At 41.6% G+C, this 23,266-nt stretch overlaps 1 protein-coding gene across 1 annotated transcript in view; it reads right to left on the bottom strand.

Moving 5' to 3' along the window:
- Nucleotides 1-23,266, bottom strand: part of LOC110502713 (CUB and sushi domain-containing protein 1) — a 500,827-nt gene that overhangs the window by 183,491 nt on the left and 294,070 nt on the right. Inside the window, exons 6-9 of the mRNA XM_090217249.1 lie at nucleotides 19,722-19,834; nucleotides 18,625-18,702; nucleotides 3,556-3,637; nucleotides 3,025-3,149 (exon numbers count right to left, since the gene is read on the bottom strand). Coding sequence (XP_090073375.1) covers nucleotides 3,025-3,149; nucleotides 3,556-3,637; nucleotides 18,625-18,702; nucleotides 19,722-19,834 — 398 coding nt within the window. The remainder of the gene's footprint in view (nucleotides 1-3,024; nucleotides 3,150-3,555; nucleotides 3,638-18,624; nucleotides 18,703-19,721; nucleotides 19,835-23,266) is intronic.

The following is a 23,266-nucleotide window of genomic DNA, read 5'->3' as shown; positions in this document are numbered from 1 at the left end:
AGATGAGCTATTTGGCAAAGCGATAACCTCAACCAACTCCAGAAATAGACTTGACACTGCTGTACATTTTCTGTAAAACAGTTAGTCGTGGAATGCATTCAAGGTTGGAAGATGGACACTTTCTCTACAAAAAATGAGATTCCATGTGTTGCGTCATAGAAAATGTGTCTGGAATCTTAAGGTTGGATTCCAGCCTTCTGAGAATCCAACCTTAAGTGGTATCCTTCTACAGTGGTATCCTTCATTGAAAGGCTGGAAGCCAATATGCTTGTTTACAAAACAGTGCCTTTTAATAGCACCTAATTACGCAAACTTTATCCGCTCCACAACAACTGAGGATTGGTGAGTGAAATCATCAAGAGGTGAAGCTGAAAATGATTAATTATGAAATCTCTGATGACTAGGCTGTGCGCCTGTTAATTATCAAAGTGTCAGAGGGTTCTATAGTCGATAGAAAAAAATGGCAAAACGAGCACATTCTTCATTTGCAGGTCGGAACAACAGTCTATAATTAACTAAATAATCACCTGGGATCATGCCCATCCGGGAGAGAAAAGAGCAGCAGTGTATCTCTGAGCTGGAGGCTTTGTAACTTCACATTTAATGGCTTCTACCTGTTACTTAGCTCCGCATGGAGGGGATGGTAGTGGAGAGAGGTTTGGGGGTGAGGGGGTAGTAGAGTGTTATTCTTAAAGGGATTCATGGGTGATGCTGTGACAAAAAAGTGTCTGAATCAATCAGTACTTCCAAGGAATGGTGCTATGAAATTGTCAAACATGGTTACTCTTACTTCTGGAAGGTTGACATACTGCCTCATTTCATTTTGATTTATGTTATCTGGAGGCCTGTGTCCTCTATGGCTTTGAAAGTTAGAACTCTGCAGATCTCAGCTCGGGACCCAAATTGAACCAGGTTGTCTCTGTCGCGACCAAATATTTACATTCCTATTTTTTTGTTGCCAAAACGCAATCTGGAAAACACATTTTTATCATATATTGATAGTAAATGTAGCAATTATATAACAAGGGAACAACATTTCAACCTTTTTCATTGTCAATAATTCCATCTGCCCATATTATTGATTAATAATATTAATAAGCTCACTGGTTTGAAACAACAAGATCAACCAAATCTGCTAAATATCACGTCTAATAACTCTATATTAAAAATGCTGTGATTGAAGAAAAATAGTTTGGAGATTAAAGTATTAAAGCATTTAGGTTCATTATCATTTCTACACACTTTCTACCTGGTTTAAATTCAGATTGGAGTATCAGTTTAGCCACAACATGCTTTCATAAGTGTGCCACTGGGCATTTAAACGTGGAAATGTGGGTAATATTTGAAACATTGATCAATGAGATTCAAACCTTTATTCACACACTTGTTGAATTCCCAATGTGTTACTGCTAAAGTCCCCTTCCCATTCTTTAACTTAGATTTTTGGTTGAAATGGAAACGTGAATCCAACATATCAATTATTAATTTGTAAACAAACTTGAATTAAAGCCAGACAAAGTCAATGGCATAGATGGAGTTTGGAGTGTGACTGTTTGAGGTTGTGGACAGGTGTCTTTTATACTGATGACAAGTTCAAACAGGTGCCATTAATACAGGTAACGAGTGGAGGACAGAGGAGCCTCTTAAAGAAGAAGTTACAGGTCTGTGAGAGCCAGAAATCTTGCTTGTTTGTAGGTGACCAAATACTTATTTTCCACCATAATTTGGAAATAAATTAATTAAAAATCCTACAATGTGATTTTCTGGATTTTTTCCTTCTCATTTTGTCTGTCATCGTTGAAGTGTACCTATGATGAAAATTACAGGCCTCTTTCATCTTTTTAAGTGGGAGAACTTGCACAATTGGTGGCTGACTAAATACTTTTTTGCCCCACTGTATAGGAGGACATAAGTATGATTGCATTTAATTTGCTCCGTTAAACCTACTCTTTGGAATGACTTCGATAGCAACAGTGAAAATATTTAGTTATTTAGAGAGCTCTCAATAATCATTCTCATGATAGCACATTGGTAGAAGTCAGTGACAAATATCAAAGCTAAGCAAGGCTGGATTTGGCTAAAACCCTAGATGAGAGATCAAATTAATAATTGTAGATAAATCAACGATCCAGTAGGAGATGCTGCACAGCCTATAGTTGAAGATCAAATGTCGTTTCAAAGGTCTAAATTCAAATTAAAAAATTTAAAAATTCTATGTGGAAAACTTGTTGCAATATTTTTATGACATAATCTTCTGGTTGAAGTTTCACCCTCAAAACAACAGTTTACGTTGATTACTTTTTTCAAATCCAATATATTTTCCACGTTTACAGTTTGGTAGCACTTAACCCAGTCTATTGTATATGGACTGCTATAAATGTATTTTACATTTAAAAAAAAAATGTTTCCCCAAATCTAAATGGATAGGGATTACATAATTATTTTATATATATATATATATATATTTTTTTTTACTTGAATTTAGTCAGGGGACTAACCCATTGAGAGCAGGATCACATTTTCAAAGGTGATAAATAGTGTATATAGCAACAACAACAAAAAACTGTTTTTGTACACAACATGTGCTAACAAAAGCCTATCATGCAGTCATAATAATTTTGGGAGCTCATGTGATATTCATCCCAGCTATTAACACTTCAAAGGAAGACAGCTTGCAGTTACTACCTCTCACAGATGGCTAACAACTGCAAGTCTCAATAAAGAAAGAGAGAAGACGTCTCAATGCTTTTAAATCAAGGGGATTGAATCTTGAATAGCCTTTGTAAATTCCAGGTAAAGCCATGGTAATATGAAGAATAGAGAACATTCAAGTCTTTGACCTGGGAGGTAGTAGGTAGCAGTTACATCCTCAACATATAAGAATCTCTGTACTGTAGTCCCTCACCATTGAACACCCTGCCCACCATTGGTGCGTGTCCCTCATCTCCCTTAATAACAAGATGGGAAAATGTACCAACAGAAAGTGTTGGGATGGGAAAATGGTCTGCATGCATTCACACTTACTGCGGCAGATAGGTCTGTGGTCACTCCACGCGGCCAGTGTCTCTGTGACTCTCTGGCAAGTGATGCTCTTTGATCCCTGAAGCACATAGCTGTCATCGCAGGAAAACTGGATGCTGGCTCCGACCCTATGGGAGTTGGAGAGACAAATGACCGTAAGTGATTGACCGGTCGTACAGAGCTCACCATCGACCCCTGGCCCCTCTATGTCTGTGACAGACTTCCTTCCTCTAAATATCACTGTTTTTCTCTGTGTACAAGTTCCCTACCATTCTCAAGTTTCTTTGTTTTTAATGGTTAGAAGTAAGTCTGCCTCCTTAATAAACAAGTAATGGTCCTTGTTGAATTAAGGTATCTTCTTTAAGAGGGTCGTATCACCTATTGAGGGTGTGCAATTGCAGTCACTAATGGTGATGGTATAGCAGTGGGGGTTTAAAAATGCAACACAGCAGGGCTCGCACTGATTAAAGCTGTTCCACACAGTTCCCATTACACTGACGCCAAACCTGATAAGAGTGAAGAAAAGGCACCCACTGAAAGTCAAAGCCCATCCTCTTCCCATTCTCTGGAATACCAGGATCTGGACAAACGTCTGCTGCCATGCCCCCTTGGCTCACTACAGAAAGAGGATAAAAGGTGGAATACAGAGTGGTGAGGGAAAAGAGGTACAACACCTATTGAAATACTAGTGACAGATATAATAAAATAATTCCATAAAAGTGGTGCACCACAAGTGTACTGTATATACCAGGCAGGTATGGAAAAAATACATGTGTATATATATATATATATATATTATTATCAAAGTAATGTGATAACCTTGACTGTACAATATTCATGACTAATTCATTCATTGACACTACAAACTATACACACTGATGGTTAGAAAAACAAGTTGAATTTGCTACAGAGGCTGGGATACTTTTAACAAAGGCCCATATCGATACTCCATAAGAAGTGCTGACAAGAATCTGAAAGGTATTACACTAGAAACCCAGGGCCAGGAGCAAGAGACAGCGGCGACAAACAGCACCCTCACAATTATAGTATTAGAGCAATAAATCTCATTTCATGTTCTAACAAGATCACGCGCCATTAGTCTCAATGAAGGAAAAATATTCCCCTATCGCTGCCATTAATTCAGATGCCATGAAATAATACTGCAAACTTAGATCATTAGTAGTAAAATTGTCAATTAAAACTTTTGGCGTCAATTTGGCCTAAAAATTCCTTTCGGAATGGAAAATGCATTGATCATTGGACATTGTTTCATGTAATACATGTCTTGAAATAAAAAGTTAAAAGTCTCTAATGACCACAACACAGACTGAGACAAATCATTACACATAATAATATTGCATCTAACACGACACAACACCACTGGATAATATCCCAATACACTTCTATAGTTTTATATCTATTCTAATATAATACACATTGCTTAATGTTAGCGTATGTAAGCAAAATGTAAGTGAAAAGTTTAAGGTAAGAAATTTGTCATACAATTTACAGAATAAATGTTGTTAAAGGAACAATATATTTTTATATTACATCGAACTGGTTTATAAGCTTTGCTTCAAGTGAAATAATTGAGCTACTCGCTCAAGCCTCTCCAGGTTCTCCTTTACCCAAATCTAGATAGCAGATGTTCTGAAAGAGCTGCAAAACCTGGACCCGTACAAATCAGCTGGGCTTGACAATCTGGACCCTCTATTTCTGAAACTATCCGCCGCCATTGTCGCAACCCCTATTACCAGCCTGTTCAACCTCTCTTTCATATCGTCAGAGATCCCCAAGGATTGGAAAGCTGCCGCAGTCATCCCCCTCTTCAAAGGGGGAGACACCCTGGACCCAAACTGTTACAGACCTATATCCATCCTGCCCTGCCTATCTAAGGTCTTCGAAAGCCAAGTCAACAAACAGGTCACTGACCATCTCGAATCCCACCGTACCTTCTCCGCTGTGCAATCTGGTTTCCGAGCCGGTCACGGGTGAACCTCAGCCACGCTCAAGGTACTAAACAACATCATAACCGCCATCGATAAAAGACAGTACTGTGCAGCCGTCTTCATCGACCTTGCCAAGGCTTTCGACTCTGTCAATCACCATATTCTTATCGGCAGACTCAGTAGCCTCGGTTTTTCGGATGACTGCCTTGCCTGGTTCACCAATTACTTTGCAGACAGAGTTCAGTGTGTCAAATCGGAGGGCATGCTGTCCGGTCCTCTGGCAGTCTCTATGGGGGTGCCACAGGGTTCAATCCTCGGGCCGACTCTTTTCTCTGTATATATCAATGATGTTGCTCTTGCTGCGGGCGATTCCCTGATCCACCTCTACGCAGACGACACCATTCTATATACTTCCGGCCCGTCCTTGGACACCTCCAAACGAGCTTCAATGCCATACAACACTCCTTCCGTGGCCTCCAACTGCTCTTAAACGCTAGTAAAACCAAATGCATGCTTTTCAACCGTTCGCTGCCTGCACCCGCACGCCCGACCAGCATCACCACCCTGGATGGTTCCGACCTTGAATATGTGGACATCTATAAGTACCTAGGTGTCTGGCTAGACTGCAAACTCTCCTTCCAGACTCATATCAAACATCTCCAGTCGAAAATCAAATCAAGATTCGGCTTTCTATTCCGCAACAAAGCCTCCTTCACTCACGCCGCCAAACTTACCCTAGTAAAACTGACTATCCTACCGATCCTCGACTTCGGCGATGTCATCTACAAAATTGCTTCCAACACTCAGCAAACTGGATGCAGTTTATCACAGTGCCATCCGTTTTGTCACTAAAGCACCTTATACCACCCACCACTGCGACTTGTATGCTCTAGTCGGCTGGCCCTCGCTCCAGGTCATCTACAAGTCCATGCTAGGTAAAGCTCTGCCTTATCTCAGTCACGATGGCAACACCCATCCGTAGCACGCGCTCCAGCAGGTGTATCTCACTGATCATCCCTAAAGCCAACACCTCATTTGGCCGCCTTTCGTTCCAGTTCTCTGCTGCCTGTGACTGGAACGAATTGCAAAAATCGCTGAAGTTGGAGACTTTTATCTCCCTCACCAACTTCAAACATCTGCTATCTGAGCAGCTAACCGAGCGCTGCAGCTGTACATAGTCTATTGGTAAACAGCCCACCCATTTTTACCTACCTCATCCCCATACTGTTTTTCTTTATTTACTTTTCTGCTCTTTTGCACACCAATATCTCTACCTGTACATGACCATCTGATCATTTATCACTCCAGTGTTGTTAATCTGCAAACAAAATTGTAATTATTCGCCTACCTCCTCATGCCTTTTGCACACAATGTATATAGACTCCCCCTTTTTTTCTACTGTGTTACTGATTTGTTAATTGTTTACTCCATGTGTAACTCTGTGTTGTCTGTTCACACTGCTATGCTTTATCTTGGCCAGGTCGCAGTTGCAAATGAGAGCTTGTTCTCAACTAGCCTACCTGGTTAAATAAAGGTTAAATAAAATAAAAAATAAAAAAAACAGGTGAGTCAACAGCTATAGAAATACAACAGCCTGTACAATGTTTCATCCTAACATTTGTATGGGTTGCATTCAGATATGAAACATGTCTTTGTGACGTGGTGAGGTTGGACCCAGGTGCAGAGACGAGATCAGACGAGGAATCAGTGGTAAGGATAAACATAAATACTTTACTGAGAAACAGTAGCCGCAGGATCACAGTACACTAGAAAAACAACCAACACTGTGTTTGAATACTCATACTAACCGCACTTACTGTACTATTTGTGATGTGAATTGATTATATAGCATGCTTATTGGTCATAGTATGGATATCGTTAGTATGCCAAATGTTCCCGGATGTTAATGAACTTGAAATTGATGTTATTTCCGTACTTTAGGGCCCACAAAGCAATTGTTCAGGAAATGGAAAATATGAAGCCAAAGTACAACGAGAGCAGATACAAATTCATTGCTTTGAATAATTATGACAAATGTTAAAAAATGTTGATCAATGTAATAGAGTAATGACTTTTCAAATAAGTTACCTTACCCGTTATGTTGGCTGACAATTTGTTAGCTACGCTGTCCTTACGAACCACTTAGCATATCATCACAGCAGTAGGTACCGGTATGTTAGCTCGCTACCTAACGTTAGTTGGCTACTTATACATCAAACTTGCCAGTATATTAACTATAAGCTATCTAACTACCTAACGTTTATTGACTTTATTATTCCCGTCATTCCTGGCTTAGCTAAATGGTATCGTCTGTGTGCGTTCTCAATGGACATTCGGGTGCTTTGTAAATTCGTTCTGGCTATCTACTCCGATTTCAGAGCACTCTCGTTTGAGTGTACCAGGTAACAAAATAATGAATTTACGAGCGCTCAACACTTGTTGAATGTGGCCGGTGTCAGTAAACGTTGGCAAAAAAAGTGTAATTAAATTATAGCCAGCAGCACAGTCACCAACGTTCTGGATAACATGAAAACTGCCTAACCAGCTCTGTTAGGGCGAGTAAAATGATCAGTGGTCTCATTTGCGTCTGGAAGTAGCTAGCAAGCTAACCAACGTTAGCTTGAGTGCTTGACTGCCGTTGTAAGGTCAGAACGCTCAAATCAACCCTACTCTTTGGCCCGAGCGTCCAGTGTGCGCTCCGAGAGCGAAACGCTCTGAATTTACAAACGGACAATCTGATAACGCTCTGAATTTACACACCCGAAGTCGTAAAATGTCTAACAAGTAATTTGTTATGCTAACTAGCTAGCAAGAGGTTGCATAGCAACAGCGTCAACTTCTGGTAGACAGGCGAAGATCTAGTACGCTCAACTGAAAGCATACTGTTCATTTACAGTACACTAAAATGAACTAATAGTATATACTCATTAAGTATGTAGTATACAGTATGTTTGTATGGGTATTTGACCACAGCTTAAGTCTCGAAAACTCACTCAGGAACCGACCTCACACGGTAAACAACTCAAGCTTCTGCAAAGGACCACAGAAAACACACATGTTTTAACACGGACACAATCATGAATTAATAAGACACACCTGAGTCCAATAAATGTCTCTAGGGCGGTCTTTGCCGCCCTCTGGTGCCAGGAGGAACCATGACCCTGGGGCGGCAGGGTAGCCTAGTGGTTAGAGCGTTGGACTAGTAACCGGAAGGTTGTGAGTTCAAACCCCCGAGCTGACAAGGTACAAATCTGTCGTTCTGCCCCTGAACAGGCAGTTAACCCACCAGGCCGTCATTGAAAATAAGAATTTGTTCTTAACTGACTTGCCTGGTAAAGGTAAAGGTAAAGGTAAAATAAAATAAAAAATAAATGACCGTATTTCCAACTTGTGATGACAGGAGCTTTAATGATTTACCGCTCATGGTAATTAGTGTTGCAAAGGGAGGGTATATTACTGGAAACTTTCAAAGGTCACCAGTATTCCAATAACTTTCAAGGAATATATGGAATTTTATCAGATAACATCTAGTGGCCGTTTTGGGTACTTCAAATCATCACAGGTGTCTGTAATTATCTCTGGCCCTCTGTGTGGCCTTATCACATGTAAAATATACACTCACCCAAACAGTTTATTAGGTACACCACACTGTTCATGAAAATGGATCAATCCTGCATACAGTGAGTAATGTGGCCATGGCTTGCTATATAAAGCAGGCAGACCAGCATCGAGGCATTCAGTTACTGTTCGATTGAATGTTAGAATGGGCATAACGAGTGGGATAAGTGACTTTGAGCTTGGTATGATCTTTGGTACCAGCGACGTCGGATCCAGTACCCCAGAAATGTCCTCCCTCCTGGGCTTTTCACGCACGACAATGTCTAAGGTTTCCAGAGAATGGTGCAATAAACAAAAAACATCAAGTCAGTGGCAGTCCTTTAGGCAAAAACAGCTCATTGATGAGAGAGGTAGAAACGTGTGTGCAAAACGTCATCTCGGAAGACACAACTCGTCGATCTTTGTCATGGATGGGCTATTGCACCGGGTTCCCCTCCTTTGAGCTACAAGTCAGAATTGAGGAGTGGAAAAACCTTGCCTGATCCGATGAATTGTCATGCTGATGGCAGAGTCATGATTTGGCGTAAGCAGCATGAATCCATGGACCCACCCTGCCTGGTGTTAACAGTACAGGCTGGTGGCGGTGGTGTACCGCTGCATGATGCCATTGCGGCATAATGGAATATCATCCCTGTGGAACGTTTCTGACTTGTAGGATCCACGCCCCGAAGAATTCAGGCTGTTTTGGAGGAAAGGGGGCGTCCGATCCAGTACTAGATGGGTGTACTTAATAAACGGTCTGGTGAGTGTATAAAATAATTTAAAAATCTATTATATGAAAATAAAAATAGAATGATAAACCTGTAAAACTTTATCCTAAATATAAACCGTATATTTAGTGAATAAGTGTTTAATATGAGGGTTTCTACATGAAATATCCATAATATTTTTGTACACATTTGTATTTATTTTACTATGTAAATATGTCTTTGTTGTAAATGTTTTATTGCCAAACTGGTGGCAGTTGTGAAAAAACAAAACATTTGGAAGTGTTGCAGAGTTAATTGGAAATAATGCAATTCTTTTCACTAATTAGGCTATTTTCTCTTGAACCATATCGTCTATCCACTAGAAACCCATGGACAGTGTGGACACAGATATAAAAAATGAATACTATATATGAATATATGAAATACAAGTTATTCAAGTATAAATTACCAAAGGAATCACAGATTGCCATAGACTACATATTAATTACCAAAAAATCCAGTAACTTTGGTAAATTACCGGTAGCTTTGCAACCTAAGTGGTAAACATGAAAAATCATGGGATGGCTCCGCTCCATAGCACATCCAAGTCTACCATTCCTGTGCCAATGTGTGTTGGTGTTCTCACCTTAATTTCTGCATCATTCTGTCACATAATATCAGATGGTTTACTGCCCCCAAATCACATTAAATCAGGTTACACACAATTTTATCTCACTCTGTTGAAAAAAAACTGGTGCAAAAAGCTGTTCTCCCCCATTCCCTTTGATGTACTGCACAGTAATCACAGACTACAGCATCCTTTCATAACCATTTCCATGAGTGAACGCTCAATATACAGTATGGTATTGGTTTAAGTTACAATTATTTTCTATGAAAGATCAACATGCTACATGCGAAATGACATATTGGAGGTTACGTTCAGAGCATTTGAAAACATATTAACCTTGTCCCATGAAATCCAATGTAATAATTTATAATGCTAATATGTTCATTTCAAGCCAAGGTCAGAGAATGTGTTCATGGACTTGGCAGCATGGACAGCCAGTGCTATCCCTTTTGATAAACTGTCATGTCTTTCTGTTTGATGCTGACTTCAAATGTCATCTCTGTTTATTGCTGATATCAGTTTGTAAAGTTACACCCTGTGATCAAAGCTTATGTCCAGCTTACAGATGTGAATTTTGCACTAACATATCTGTTTCCTGTTCTGCACAATGATCATCCTACTCCAGGATGGTTGTGTTAGGACTATGGTTTGAAAATTAAAAGGATCATGACTTCAATTTCATACTAATTTAACAAAGATATTTTGGTTTGTCAGCTGTTTTTTTGCAGGGAATTTTTAGCAGGGAGAACTACAACTGACAGTTTCTGTTCCCTCTCATAGCTTCCCCATTTCGACTTCTCTAGACTACTATTATAATGAATGATGAGCTCACATAGCTCACTTCTGCTGCGAAAGGTAAACTTTCCACTCCATCTTTAATGACTACTATCATTAAAGATCCACGGATTACTTCATTAAGACACATATTTGAGTACTGTTAACGATAACAAACTGAACTTTGCTCCAAACATACATACCAATTTGTAAAATAATTTAATTTGAGAAAATTGTATTATTTCATTGTAAATAGATCTACAGAATACTGTACAACAGATGTCTCTCAGAAATATTTACCAAGCAAGTTCTAGGTAAAGCCAAGACAACTTTAGATAGTGACCAGTGCAGCTAGAATATAGAATTATAATTTCTTCCTTCGTGCTGTAGTTTTATACTACCTAAGGTTAAGTGCAATAGAACAAAGAACTCTTTCATCCCACATGCAATCAATCTGCTAAATGTGTGCAGGTGGAGGTGGTTCTACTGACCAGTATGTGCAAACCAAACCAAAGAAAGGGTAATGAATTCCCACACTCTATTGTATTCTCACAGTTTATTCGACATTTGATGGTAAACACAGGCTCCACACTGTGTAGATAGGTGGAATTTTCATCCAGTGAAAAATGTGAAGAAACCACCTTGGTGATGGATGTCAGTCATCTTTCCAGCCATCAACAAAATTGTCCCAAAAAATTGTCCATTTCAATGCAGATAAGAATAATTGAAATGTAGCTGCAGTAATTAGACGTCTTGGAAGATATTACGAGTAGGCTGTCTATACATCCGGGGTTTGGCCAGAACCCATCATTTGACACCTCTTCTCCTTAAATGAGCACCATGGGATATTTAATGACCAGAGTCAGGACCTGAGCTTAATCCCTCATCTAAAAGAGTCTGGTGATGGTGATAATATGCATAACCCGGTATGAATGACCAAATACATTTTCCTTAGCAGAATTTAGAATGCTTTAAAGGCAGTTAAGAGTTACAAACGTTGCTAATAATTGTCTGTGCTTGTTGATACTATTCAAGTATATAAAGATTACTTTTTTCATGCACTGCATTATGTTGCACTGTTGACAAGGTTGCCTTACACCAGCGTCACAAAATGGTGTTTTCATAATTGCTATTTTTTTATCCATCCAGGACCTAATATCACCATATACCTGAGATTCAAATTCCAGATTGCGCATGGTGCCTCACTTTTGCAAAATCAGCCATTTAGTAACACTAATTGCAATAGAACATGCTTTGTGAAGCATAGCATGGCGCACATTACTTATACAATTTAATGTGGTGTTCACCAGGGGATGGTTTTCCCCCATACTATTATAGATAGCATCAAGGGCATCTTTTGGAAAACACATTATGGAAATTGGGCAAACATTAACACCAAGCAAACACTGCTTGTTGGATAATGGTTTGTATGTGTGTGGATATGTGTGAAAATGAAAATCTTAATTAATTACGCACATAATTATGTGTGATACTCATAGTGGTAATGTCCAACTGATAATCAAACATTTTACCACATTTGGATAAATAAATATGAAAAACAAATACTATGACCTCAATTATATGGAGACATTTCTTCCCTGGATACTCAGAACAGTGTTGCTAGCAAGGTCTGAAATACATTTTGGTCCAACACCCAGTGTGAATGAAAAAAAATTACTGGCTTTCTTGTAACAGCGTTTCAATCCAAGGTGGTCATTCATCAGGTCAAAGAGATTACATGTGCATGTACTGTACATATCCATAAACACATCAGAAACTACCTGATCACCATGCATATGTGACAATAGTGCTAGTATGAACTTGGACCCAGGCGCAGAGAAACACAGCAGGCAGAGGTAAGGTTAAATCCAGAATATTTACCTGAGGTCTTCATAGCAAAACAACAAAGCAAGGGCACACTAGAAAACTGAACAAAACCTGAGCAACTGGCCTAGTCCACAGAGGAACCTAAATAGTCATCAAGTAGGTGATCCCAATAAGCCCAATCAGGGTCACCTGGATACTAAAGGAAATCCAAGGGTGCTTTCCAGTGGCAACCACAGGTACTACACTCCAGGAAGAAACCCTTATCTTAACTCGGGCTGCGATGACGGTTGGCCTGTCGTTGAACCCGAGCTGAGGACCTCAGGAGCGCTGACCGAGGCGTCTTCCAGGTCCAGCAACAACGAGAGATAAGGCGTTGAGCAGAAGGAACCTTCACTTCAATCTCCTGATCTGGAAACAGGGGGGGCTGGTAACCGTACAACACCTGGAATGGTGACAGGCCAGTGGAGGAACACTGGAGAGTGTGGTGTGCATACTCCACCCAGGTTAAGGAAAGCTCTCCACAATAACCAGGATGACCGTGTCCCTCTGACGATGGAAGGCCCGTGATGAAATCCATAGAGAGATGGGACCAGGGTCGAGAAGGTGTTGGCAGTGGATAAAGAAGCCCCAGAGGCTGCTGACGAGGAGTCTTGTTCCGGGCGCATGTCGGACAGGCAGCCACAAAGGTCCGAGTGTCTGCCTACCAAAACTTCCTCCTCAAAAACTTGAGCGTTTTCTGCCCTCCCGGATGAGAGGTGAGATGCGATGAGTGAGCCCACTGAAGTACCTTGAACAGTGCCCAAAGAGGAACAACAAGTATTTTAGGTGGACAGCCATCTGGAACTGCCTCCCTACCTTGCGCTTCCCTCACTACAGTCTCTATACCCCAGGACACCGGCTGCGTGGATGAGCGACCTGGGGATGATGGATTCAAGCGGCCGATCCTCACTGGAGCTGGGGAACTGGTGAGAAAGGGCATCCGGCTTGACGTTCTTAGACCCCGGACAGTAGGATAACGTGAATCTGAACTGAGTGAAGAAGAAAGCCCAACGAGCCTGTCGGGGTTGAGGTGTTTAGCCTCCTGGAGGTAGGCCAGGTTCTTGTGGTCAGTCCAAACCGTGAAGGGGTATTCCGAGCCCTTCAACCAGTGCTGCCACTCCTCCAAAGCCAGTTTGAGCGCAAGAAGCTCCCGATTGCCGACATCATAGTTCCTTTCCGCTGGAGTGAGATGCCTGGAGAGGAAGACACAGGGATGGAGCTTTTGGTATTTCACAGAGCGTTGCGACAGAACTGCCCCCATGCCAATGTCAGAGGCATCCACCTCTACCACGAGGGGAGAGAAGGGTCCGCATGAATGAGAATGGGTGCAGAAGAAAACCGACGTTTCAGGTCCTGGAATGCCTTCTCAGCATACATGCCCAGCCGAGTCCTTGATGAGCGTTGTCAATGGCGCCGCCACAGCACTGAAGTTTCTCACAAATCTCCAATAGAAATTAACAAAACCCCAAAAACGCTGAACTTGCTTGGCCATGCTGGGTCGCGGCCAATTAACCACACCTCCTACCTTTTGGGAGTCCATCAGTACACAGGCCTGAGACACGATGTACCCCAGGAAGGAGATCTGAGGAACGCGAAACTCACACTCTTCGGCCTTCACGAACAAGTGATGAGCGAGGAGTCTTTGAAGGACCTGGCGGACATGTTGGACATGTTCAACCATGAAGATGAGGATGTCATCCAGGTGCACAAACACGAACTGGTGAAGGAAGATGAGCAGCACATCATTGACCAGGACCTGGAAAACGTCTGGAGCATTAGTAAGTCCAAACGGCATGACCCGATACTCATAATATCCATAAGGAGTGTTGAACGCTGTCTTCCACTCATCTCCCTGTCTGATGCGCACCAGATTTTACGCATTCCGTAAATCCAATTTAGAGAAAACCGTAGCTCCGTGGACTCTCTCAAAAGCTGATGACATAAGAGGAAGGGGGTAACGGTTCTTGATGGTAATGTTATTTAAACCCTGGTAATCGAAACAGGGGCTTAATCCCCCATCCTTCTTCCCAACAAATAAAAAACCCACTCCTGCAGGTGAAGTGGACAGCTGAATAAAATCAGCCGCCAGCACCTCCTCAATATAACTGTTCATGGCTGCAGTCTGTGGACCTGAGAGAGAATACAGCCCTCCTCTCAGAGGAGTGGTGCCATAAAGGAGGTTTGTGGCACAATAGTAGGGCCTGTGAGGAGGTAGTTTGCTGGCCCTTTGTTTTCTGAAGACCTGATCCAAATCCCAGTAATCCCGAGGTACGTGGGAAAGATCAGGCTTGTCATTCCCAGCCAGAGGAACAGGAGGATCGGAAGTCTCCAGATGAGCAGGGACGGAAAAGTGTGTAGAGAGTTGCTGGCAGGTGAACTGGCATGAAGGATTGCAGCCCAGAACTCTTTCCGAAGGCAAGTCAATTTGAGGATTATGTGTGGAAAGCCACGGATGTCTAAGAACCAGGGGAAGCTCAGGAGAGTCCACCAGATGTAACTGGATAAGCTCCACATGGTCATCCAGATAGGCATGGTGAGTTGCTTCACCTTCCCAGACCCTAGGAGTTGACCATCCAGTGCCGTGACCGACAACGGAATGTCCAGCTTAGTGAGTGGCATCGTCTGTTGGAAAGATAATGTGCGATTCAGAAAACAGCCAGTAGCCCCAGAGTCTATGAAAGCCGATATGTCCAACTGTCCCTTGTCCCACCGCAGGTTGGCTGAAAGCAAGGTGCGTACCGTATCGGCCGCAGGAGACTGTATCTGACTCTCCAGAGCAGAAAGTCTGGTTCCTCCCAATTGCATCATCTCCTCTGAAGGATATGAAGGAGAACCATAGTCGATTTGAGAACCCTGACGGGGTGCAGGACAAGCAGGCCCATCATACAGCAGTGGAACAAATGAAGAGTCGACTCCCTCAGCAGGTCCCGAAACACTGGAACCAACTCGGGACCCCTCCGTCCTCTCATGATGACGTTCCCAAAGCCGGTTGTCAATCCAGGTGGCCAGAACGATAAGCTACCCAAGAGTGTAAGAGTTGTCCCGGGAAGCCAGTTCATCCTTGAGAACCTCACTGAGTCCGTTCAGAAAGACTGAGTGAAGTGCCTCTATATTCCAACAGCTCTCAGCGGCGAGCGTCCGAAAGTCAATGGTGTAATCAGCTACGCTCCGGCTGCCCTGCCGAAGCGCAATGAGTCTTTGAGCAGCATTTCTGCCACTGATGGGGTGATCAAAAACCATCCTCATCTCCTGGGTGAAGCTTTGCCAATTGAAACAAATGTCTGATTGCTGCTCCTAGATGGCAGTAGCCCAGGCCAGAGCCCGTCCTGAGAGCAAGGAGATGACATATGCCACTCTGGAACTCTTGGTGGGAAACGTTGATGCCTGCAGTTCAAAGACCAGTGAACATTGGAGCAGGAACCCACAACACCTCCCAGGATGCCCCTCATAGCGCTCTGGTGCTGGGAGATGAGGCTCCCAAGGGGAGGGAGATGTGGAGCTGGTAGGAAGTGGAGGGTTAGAAACTGCCACAGGTGCAGCAGCAGCAGCAGTTGCTCCCGTCTGTCCCGTCTGCAGAGTGAACACAAGAGTTCCTAAATCCTCCGACATAGTCTTCAGCCGCGCCTCATTGTGACCAATCACTGTTCCATGGTGAGTGAGACCCGAACGTAAGTGGTGGAGCTCGGAGTGTCCCTCGGACCACAGAGAAATCTCTGCTGGGTCCATTTTGAGGCTCAGGTCTACAGTGACAATAGTGCAAGTACGAACTTCGACACAGGTGCAGAGAAACACAGCAGGCAGAGGTAAGGGTAAATCCAGAATATTTACTTAAGGTCTTCATAACAAAGCAAGGGCACACAAGAATACAAAACATGAGACCTGAGCAACTGGCACGGTCCACAGAGGAACCTAAATAGTCATCCAGCAGGTGATCCCAATAAGCCCAATCAGGGTCACCTGGATACTAGAGGAAACTCAAGAGTTCCCTCCAGTGGCAACCACAGGTAGTACACTCCGGTAAGAAACCCTGACCTGTGACAGGATACATCAGACTGGGTGGATTTAGTACATCATTTAGTATATCTGGGGCGGCAGGTAGCCTAGTGGTCAGAGCGTTGGACTAGTAACTTAAAGGTTGCAAGATTGAATCCCCGAGCTGACAAGGTAAAAATATGTCGATCTGCCCCTGAACAAGGCACTTAACCCACTGTTCCTACGCCGTCATTGAAAATAAGAATGTGTTCTTTAACTGACCTGCCTAGACAAATAAAATAAGAAAAAAAATCTGTCTAATAAAATCTGTTAGGGGGCATATTGATATTTCCACGTATAGTATACCCCCTAGGTAATGAATAGCAATCATTCAATATGATTCGATATTAACATTGATCATTGACAATGCCTTGAGAAACTATTCACACCCCTTTACTTTTTCCACATTTTGTTCTGTTGCAGCCTACACACAACACCCCATAATGTCAAAGTGGAATTATGTTTTTAGACATGTTTACAAATTAATAAAAAATGAAAAGCTGTAATGTCTTAATTCAATAAGTATTCAACCCTTTTGTTATGTTAAAATAGGTGTTCACAATCTGTGTGCAATAATAGTGTTTAGTATTAATGACTACCCAATCCCTGTAGCCCACACATAGAATTATCTGTAAGGTTCCAAAGTCAAGCAGTCAATTTCAAGCATGGATTCAAATAACAAAGATGAGGGAGGTTTTCCTATGGTTGGCAAAGAAGAGCATGTTTTGGTAGATAAGGAAAAAGAAAGCAGACATTGAATATCCCTTTGAGCATGGTGCAGTTATTGATTTTACACTTTGGATGGTTTCAATACACTCAGTCACTACAAAGATATAGGTGCCCTTCCTAAATCAGTTGCCGGAGAAGAAGGAAACCACTCAGGGATTTCGCCATGAGGCCAACAGTGATTTTAAAGCAGTTACAGAGTTTAATGGCTGTGATAGGAGAAAACTAAGGATGGATCAACAACATTGTTCTGAATACAAAGCCTTCTGTTTAGGGCAAATACAACACAACACATCACTGAGTACCACTCTCCATATTTTCCAGAATGGTGGTGTTATGAGTTGCATCATGTTATGGGTATGCTTGTCATCGGCAAGGACTTTTATAGGATAAAAAGAGCTAAGTACAGGCAAAATCCTAAAGGAAAAACTAGTTAAGTCTGCTTTCCAACAGACACTGGGAGACAAATTCACCTTTCAGCAGGATAATAACCTAAAACACAAGGACAAATATACACAGGAGTTGCTTACCAAGACATCATTGGATGTTCCTGATTGGCCTAGTTACAGATTTGACTTAATTTGGCTTGAAAATCTATGGCAAGACATGAAAATGCCTGTCTAACAATGATCAACAACCAACTTGACAGAGCTTGATGAATTTTAAAGAATAATGGGCAAACATTGTACAATCCAGGTGTGCAAAGCATTTAGGGACTTACCCAGAAAGACTCACAGCTGTAATCACTGCCAAAGGTGATTCTAGCATGTATTGACTCAGGGGCTTGAATACTAATCTAATCAAGACATTTAGTGTTCTATTTTCCATTAATTAATTAATACTAATATTTAAAAAGTGTTTTTCTTCTGCTTTGATATTACAGAGTAATTTCATTCATTTTAATCCCACTTGGTAATACAACAAAATGTGGGAAAAGTCAAGGGGTGTGAATAATTTCTGAAGGCACTGTAAGTAAGTAATGGACACATACAGATGGCTTGATTTTTTTAAACAAAGAGGGCTTATCCAAACCCTCCAGTAGACTCTAGTCCCAGAGATGCCAATGTAGGAGGAGTTTAGTAGGATGAAAGATCAATCAACTTGACTTAACTTTGTAAGAAAGACTCATTTGTTTGACTCTGGTACAACTACCAAATCCTAAAAACTTATCGTAATTTAAAAAGCTTATCATAAGTGTACATTTCTTCATTGTTTTGGACTGCCTGGGGAAAGACAACCACTTTTAAGATATGCTTGATTTATGATGATTACAATTCTGATGTCTGTAAAACTGCACCTCAGCTTATAAGAAAGTACTTACAAACAGCATTTTTGTGGTTTGTGTCTTTGCTTGGAAGCAGTTTCACCCCTCTGGACTTCAGCTCAATGGCCTTTTTTACTGTTGGGGAGAGAAAGTTGTGCACATCATAATCCATTATGTAATTAGCAAAACACCCCAAGAGCTCAGGCTGAAAGAAAATCTGTGTCACAACATGCAAACAATTCTGTGAGATTATTTTGCTATAGAAGGACCCCCCCCCCCCCCCCCCCACGCCGCCTCCAAATATACTTTGAAGCTGGCGTTTACTGGAGAAATTCACAAGCAGAGATGTCAAGCTGTCCTCCAGGTGATTGCAGAGGGCCAGCATGGTGCCAATGTGCCCAGGCCACCGCGCAATTATTGGGGCTGTATTATTTAGTCTTTATAGATCATCCAAGTCAGAGGAGTCTTTTGTTGTGCAGGGCAAGGGAGGGCCAGCTTGTGAACAGTGGTGGCTACACTTTCACCTAACACCACTGGGCTCAGTTCCCAGCAGGCAGTGCAGTGAATGCGTAGCCTGCGTTAGTGTCAACAGAAGCCAATTTGGATTTGGATATGACTCGGAATCTAATCTGGTAATTATGTCATGCAGGGAAGCCAATTAAACCCTGAGAAATCTGAAATAGGTTCAGTGTGAGTATTCTTTTCTCCAAATGACTTCATCCCCTCGCCAGGTATTAAGGGGAAGTATAGTAATTTTACCGGACAATATAACACAAATGCTAAATAATAGGGGACAAAAATTCATGTGGGAGGGAAAAAAGTTGCCAACTATTTTTAATGAGAATGGGCTTCGTATCCAAACTCTTTTAGGCAGAAGTACCTGGGGCTACACTTAGTGACTAAGCCTGGAAGGCCTCAAGTCATGTTGCACTTCGTCAAACTCCATTTAACAGGCAGAAACCAGAGAAATAACTATGCATACACCTGCAAACCGTATGCGGGCAGAATCCAGGTCAGGCCAAGATGTCATGTTTAGCAGAGCTCTGGCAGAGCATGAAAAGTGACGTGATGTGAAGGAACTCACTGCCAATTGCACTGACGACTGGCTGCAATGGGAAGGGTTCTATCCCAACCCTCTGACACTGACCCCTTACCTTGGTACTGGGCACTAAATCCTTTCCGCCGATGGTTGCTGTCTGATGTGAAATGCAGCCGTAGCCAATTCTTGCTGCTGATGACAGGGGAAGGTATATTCATACCGGTCAGCCTGGAAGAAAATATGATTCTCAATTCAGCAGAGTGACCGAAAACTTCCATCAAAAGGACACTCAAAGTAAAACACATGGGGTGCTTTTAGTAACAATAGAACATCTACACTGCATGACTACTGGAATGATTACACAATGGGTTAATTGGAAGGAATGCTAAGAGTACATACCAAATCAAAAGTTTAATATAAGGACATTTGTGTGAAAAATCACACACATGGTTTACTCTCAAGTCTAGCCTGATTGTTTCTAGCCCAAAGAGTTATGCAATGCCTACTCAATTTGACAGCTGTGTGTTATACAGTGCCTTGCGAAAGTATTCGGCCCCCTTGAACTTTGCGACCTTTTGCCACATTTCAGGCTTCAAACATAAAGATATAAAACTGTATTTTTTTGTGAAGAATCAACAACAAGTGGGACACCATCATGAAGTGGAACGACATTTATTGAATATTTCAAACTTTTTTAACAAATCAAAAACTGAAAAATTGGGCGTGCAAAATTATTCAGCCCCTTTACTTTCAGTGCAGCAAACTCTCTCCAGAAGTTCAGTGAGGATCTCTGAATGATCCAATGTTGACCTAAATGACTAATGATGATAAATACAATCCACCTGTGTGTAATCAAGTCTCTGTATAAATGCACCTGCACTGTGATAGTCTCAGAGGTCCGTTAAAAGCGCAGAGAGCATCATGAAGAACAAGGAACACACCAGGCAGGTCCGAGATACTGTTGTGAAGAAGTTTAAAGCCGGATTTGGATACAAAAAGATTTCCCAAGCTTTAAACATCCCAAGGAGCACTGTGCAAGCGATAATATTGAAATGGAAGGAGTATCAGACCACTGCAAATCTACCAAGACCTGGCCGTCCCTCTAAACTTTCAGCTCATACAAGGAGAAGACTGATCAGAGATGCAGCCAAGAGGCCCATGATCACTCTGGATGAACTGCAGAGATCTACAGCTGAGGGGGGAGACTCTGTCCATAGGACAACAATCAGTCGTATATTGCACAAATCTGGCCTTTAGGGAAGAGTGGCAAGAAGAAAGCCATTTCTTAAAGATATCCATAAAAAGTGTTGTTTAAAGTTTGCCACAAGCCACCTGGGAGACACACCAAACATGTGGAAGAAGGTGCTCTGGTGAGATGAAACCAAAATTGAACTTTTTGGCAACAATGCAAAACGTTATGTTTGGCGTAAAAGCAACACAACTGAACACACCATCCCCACTGTCAAACATGGTGGTGGCAGCATCATGGTTTGGGCCTGCTTTTCTTCAGCAGGGACAGGGAAGATGGTTAAAATTGATGGGAAGATGGATGGAGCCAAATACAGGACCATTCTGGAAGAAAACCTGAAGGAGTCTGCAAAAGACCTGAGACTGGGATGGAGATTTGTCTTCCAACAAGACAATGATCCAAAACATAAAGCAAAATCTACAATGGAATGGTTCAAAAATAAACATATCCAGGTGTGAGAATGGCCAACTCAAAGTCCAGACCTGAATCCAATTGAGAATCTGTGGAAAGAACTGAAAACTGCTGTTCACAAATGCTCTCCATCCAACCTCACTGAGCTCGAGCTGTTTTGCAAGGAGGAATTGGAAAAAATGTCAGTCTCTCGATGTGCAAAACTGATAGAGACATACCCCAAGCGACTTACAGCTGTAATCGCAGCAAAAGGTGGAGCTACAAAGTATTAACTTAAGGGGGCTGAATAATTTTGCACGCCCAATTTTTCAGTTTTTGATTTGTTAAAAAAGTTTGAAATATCCAATAAATGTCATTCCACTTCATGATTGTGTCCCACTTGTTGTTGATTCTTCACAAAAAAATACAGTTTTATATCTTTATGTTTGAAGCCTGAAATGTGGCAAAAGGTCTCAAAGTTCAAGGGGGGGCGAATACTTTCGCAAGGCACTGTATATTTTGCAGGGTTAACTTTGCTGCTCTACCCCATTAACCTTGAGTAAGCACACATTTTGATATGGCTGTATTGCTCTATTCCACAGTTTTTTAAAATTACTTTTCCTGTTGAAAAACAATATCCCATGTATAAATACACTAATTTACACACACTTAAGGGTAAAAAATATGTTAAAGAGCAAGTGCAAACTTTCAAGGATTCTGATGGTGCCCTCTGATGTCATCAGCCTCCCCCTTGCTTTAGGAACAATACAGGAGCAATAGAGAACAAAATAGAAAAGGGTCAACTGAAAAATTGTTACCTGAACCCAAATCAATGAAACCCTTATCAACAACTTTAGACATTTCAATACGGCGTACCAACAAATATATACAGTTATCTTTCAAATCAATCTTTACCCACATCATAGAAAACTTAAAGATGAACTGCTATCTGTATTTCACTATCATTGCACAGTCTTTATGGGAAACAGCTTTGGTGATGGAGTGAGTCGCTGCAGGTGAAGCAATTTAGGTAAAGTACCTCAGACCATGGACACATCGTGATTGTTCCATCAACACCTCAGCCATTTTAGTTACACAAGCCCAGTTCAATCTGTTTATTTCAATAGCCTCAGAGCAACTGAACCCAATACTTGTTGATCAGCCAACTCTTACATTTTCACAAACAGTACTAAAAACACAGTGGTTAATTCAATCTGCTTTAAAAGTACAGCAACACATTTCCTTTTTCCTTATACCTGGGATTGCGAATACTTTTTTGCCTGCTTTCTGCTCATACTGCCTCATAAACTAGCTTTCACACTCCAATGAGCAACACTGTTAAAAAGAAATTGAGAAGGCCCAACACCACTCAGCATTAATTGCTATTCGTTCACTGTCCTGTACCAATTCCGGCTAGACCTTCAATCCAATCCATTGTAATGAGGTGAGATCTATCTATACTACAATCATAAAATTGTTCCTGTATCTTCTTGTAAGTAAATGTATTGTTCTTTATCGGGAGGTTTAATTTATTTAATTTAGTAGTGGTATTTATGAGTTCATGATGTTTAGAAAACCAATGTGATAAAAGATGCAAAACTTCAAAGAAAAGGAAGGCTTTTATTTTATGCAGAAGCTATTATATAATTCATTCAGCTTTGGCAACAGAATGTCAGAGGTCATGAGGACAGGCATATCTGTACTTTGATGAGTTCTACTAGTATGTGAAGAGAATGGAGAGTCTTCCACACGACATACACATTGTCATATGACAAAATCTCCTAGGATTAACTCTAATAACCTTTGAACCACAATTCAAGGCACAATACCTTCTCAACCATTGGACACTACCTCCTGCTTATAGTGTTGCCACCATGGTTGTGCAAACACTGTTGTCCATTTTTTGATTTTTTTTATTTCACCTTTATTTAACCAGGTAGGTTAGTTGAGAACAAGTTCTCATTTACAACTGCGACCTGGCCAAGATAAAGCATAGCAGTGTGAACAGACAACAACACAGA

This window comes from Oncorhynchus mykiss, chromosome 23 (genome assembly GCF_057628025.1).
Source record: "Oncorhynchus mykiss isolate SJ-2025 chromosome 23, ASM5762802v1, whole genome shotgun sequence".
NCBI lineage: Eukaryota > Metazoa > Chordata > Actinopteri > Salmoniformes > Salmonidae > Oncorhynchus > Oncorhynchus mykiss.
The sequence above is the reverse complement of the archived record's forward strand: the minus strand, read 5'-3'. Positions and strand labels throughout refer to the sequence as shown.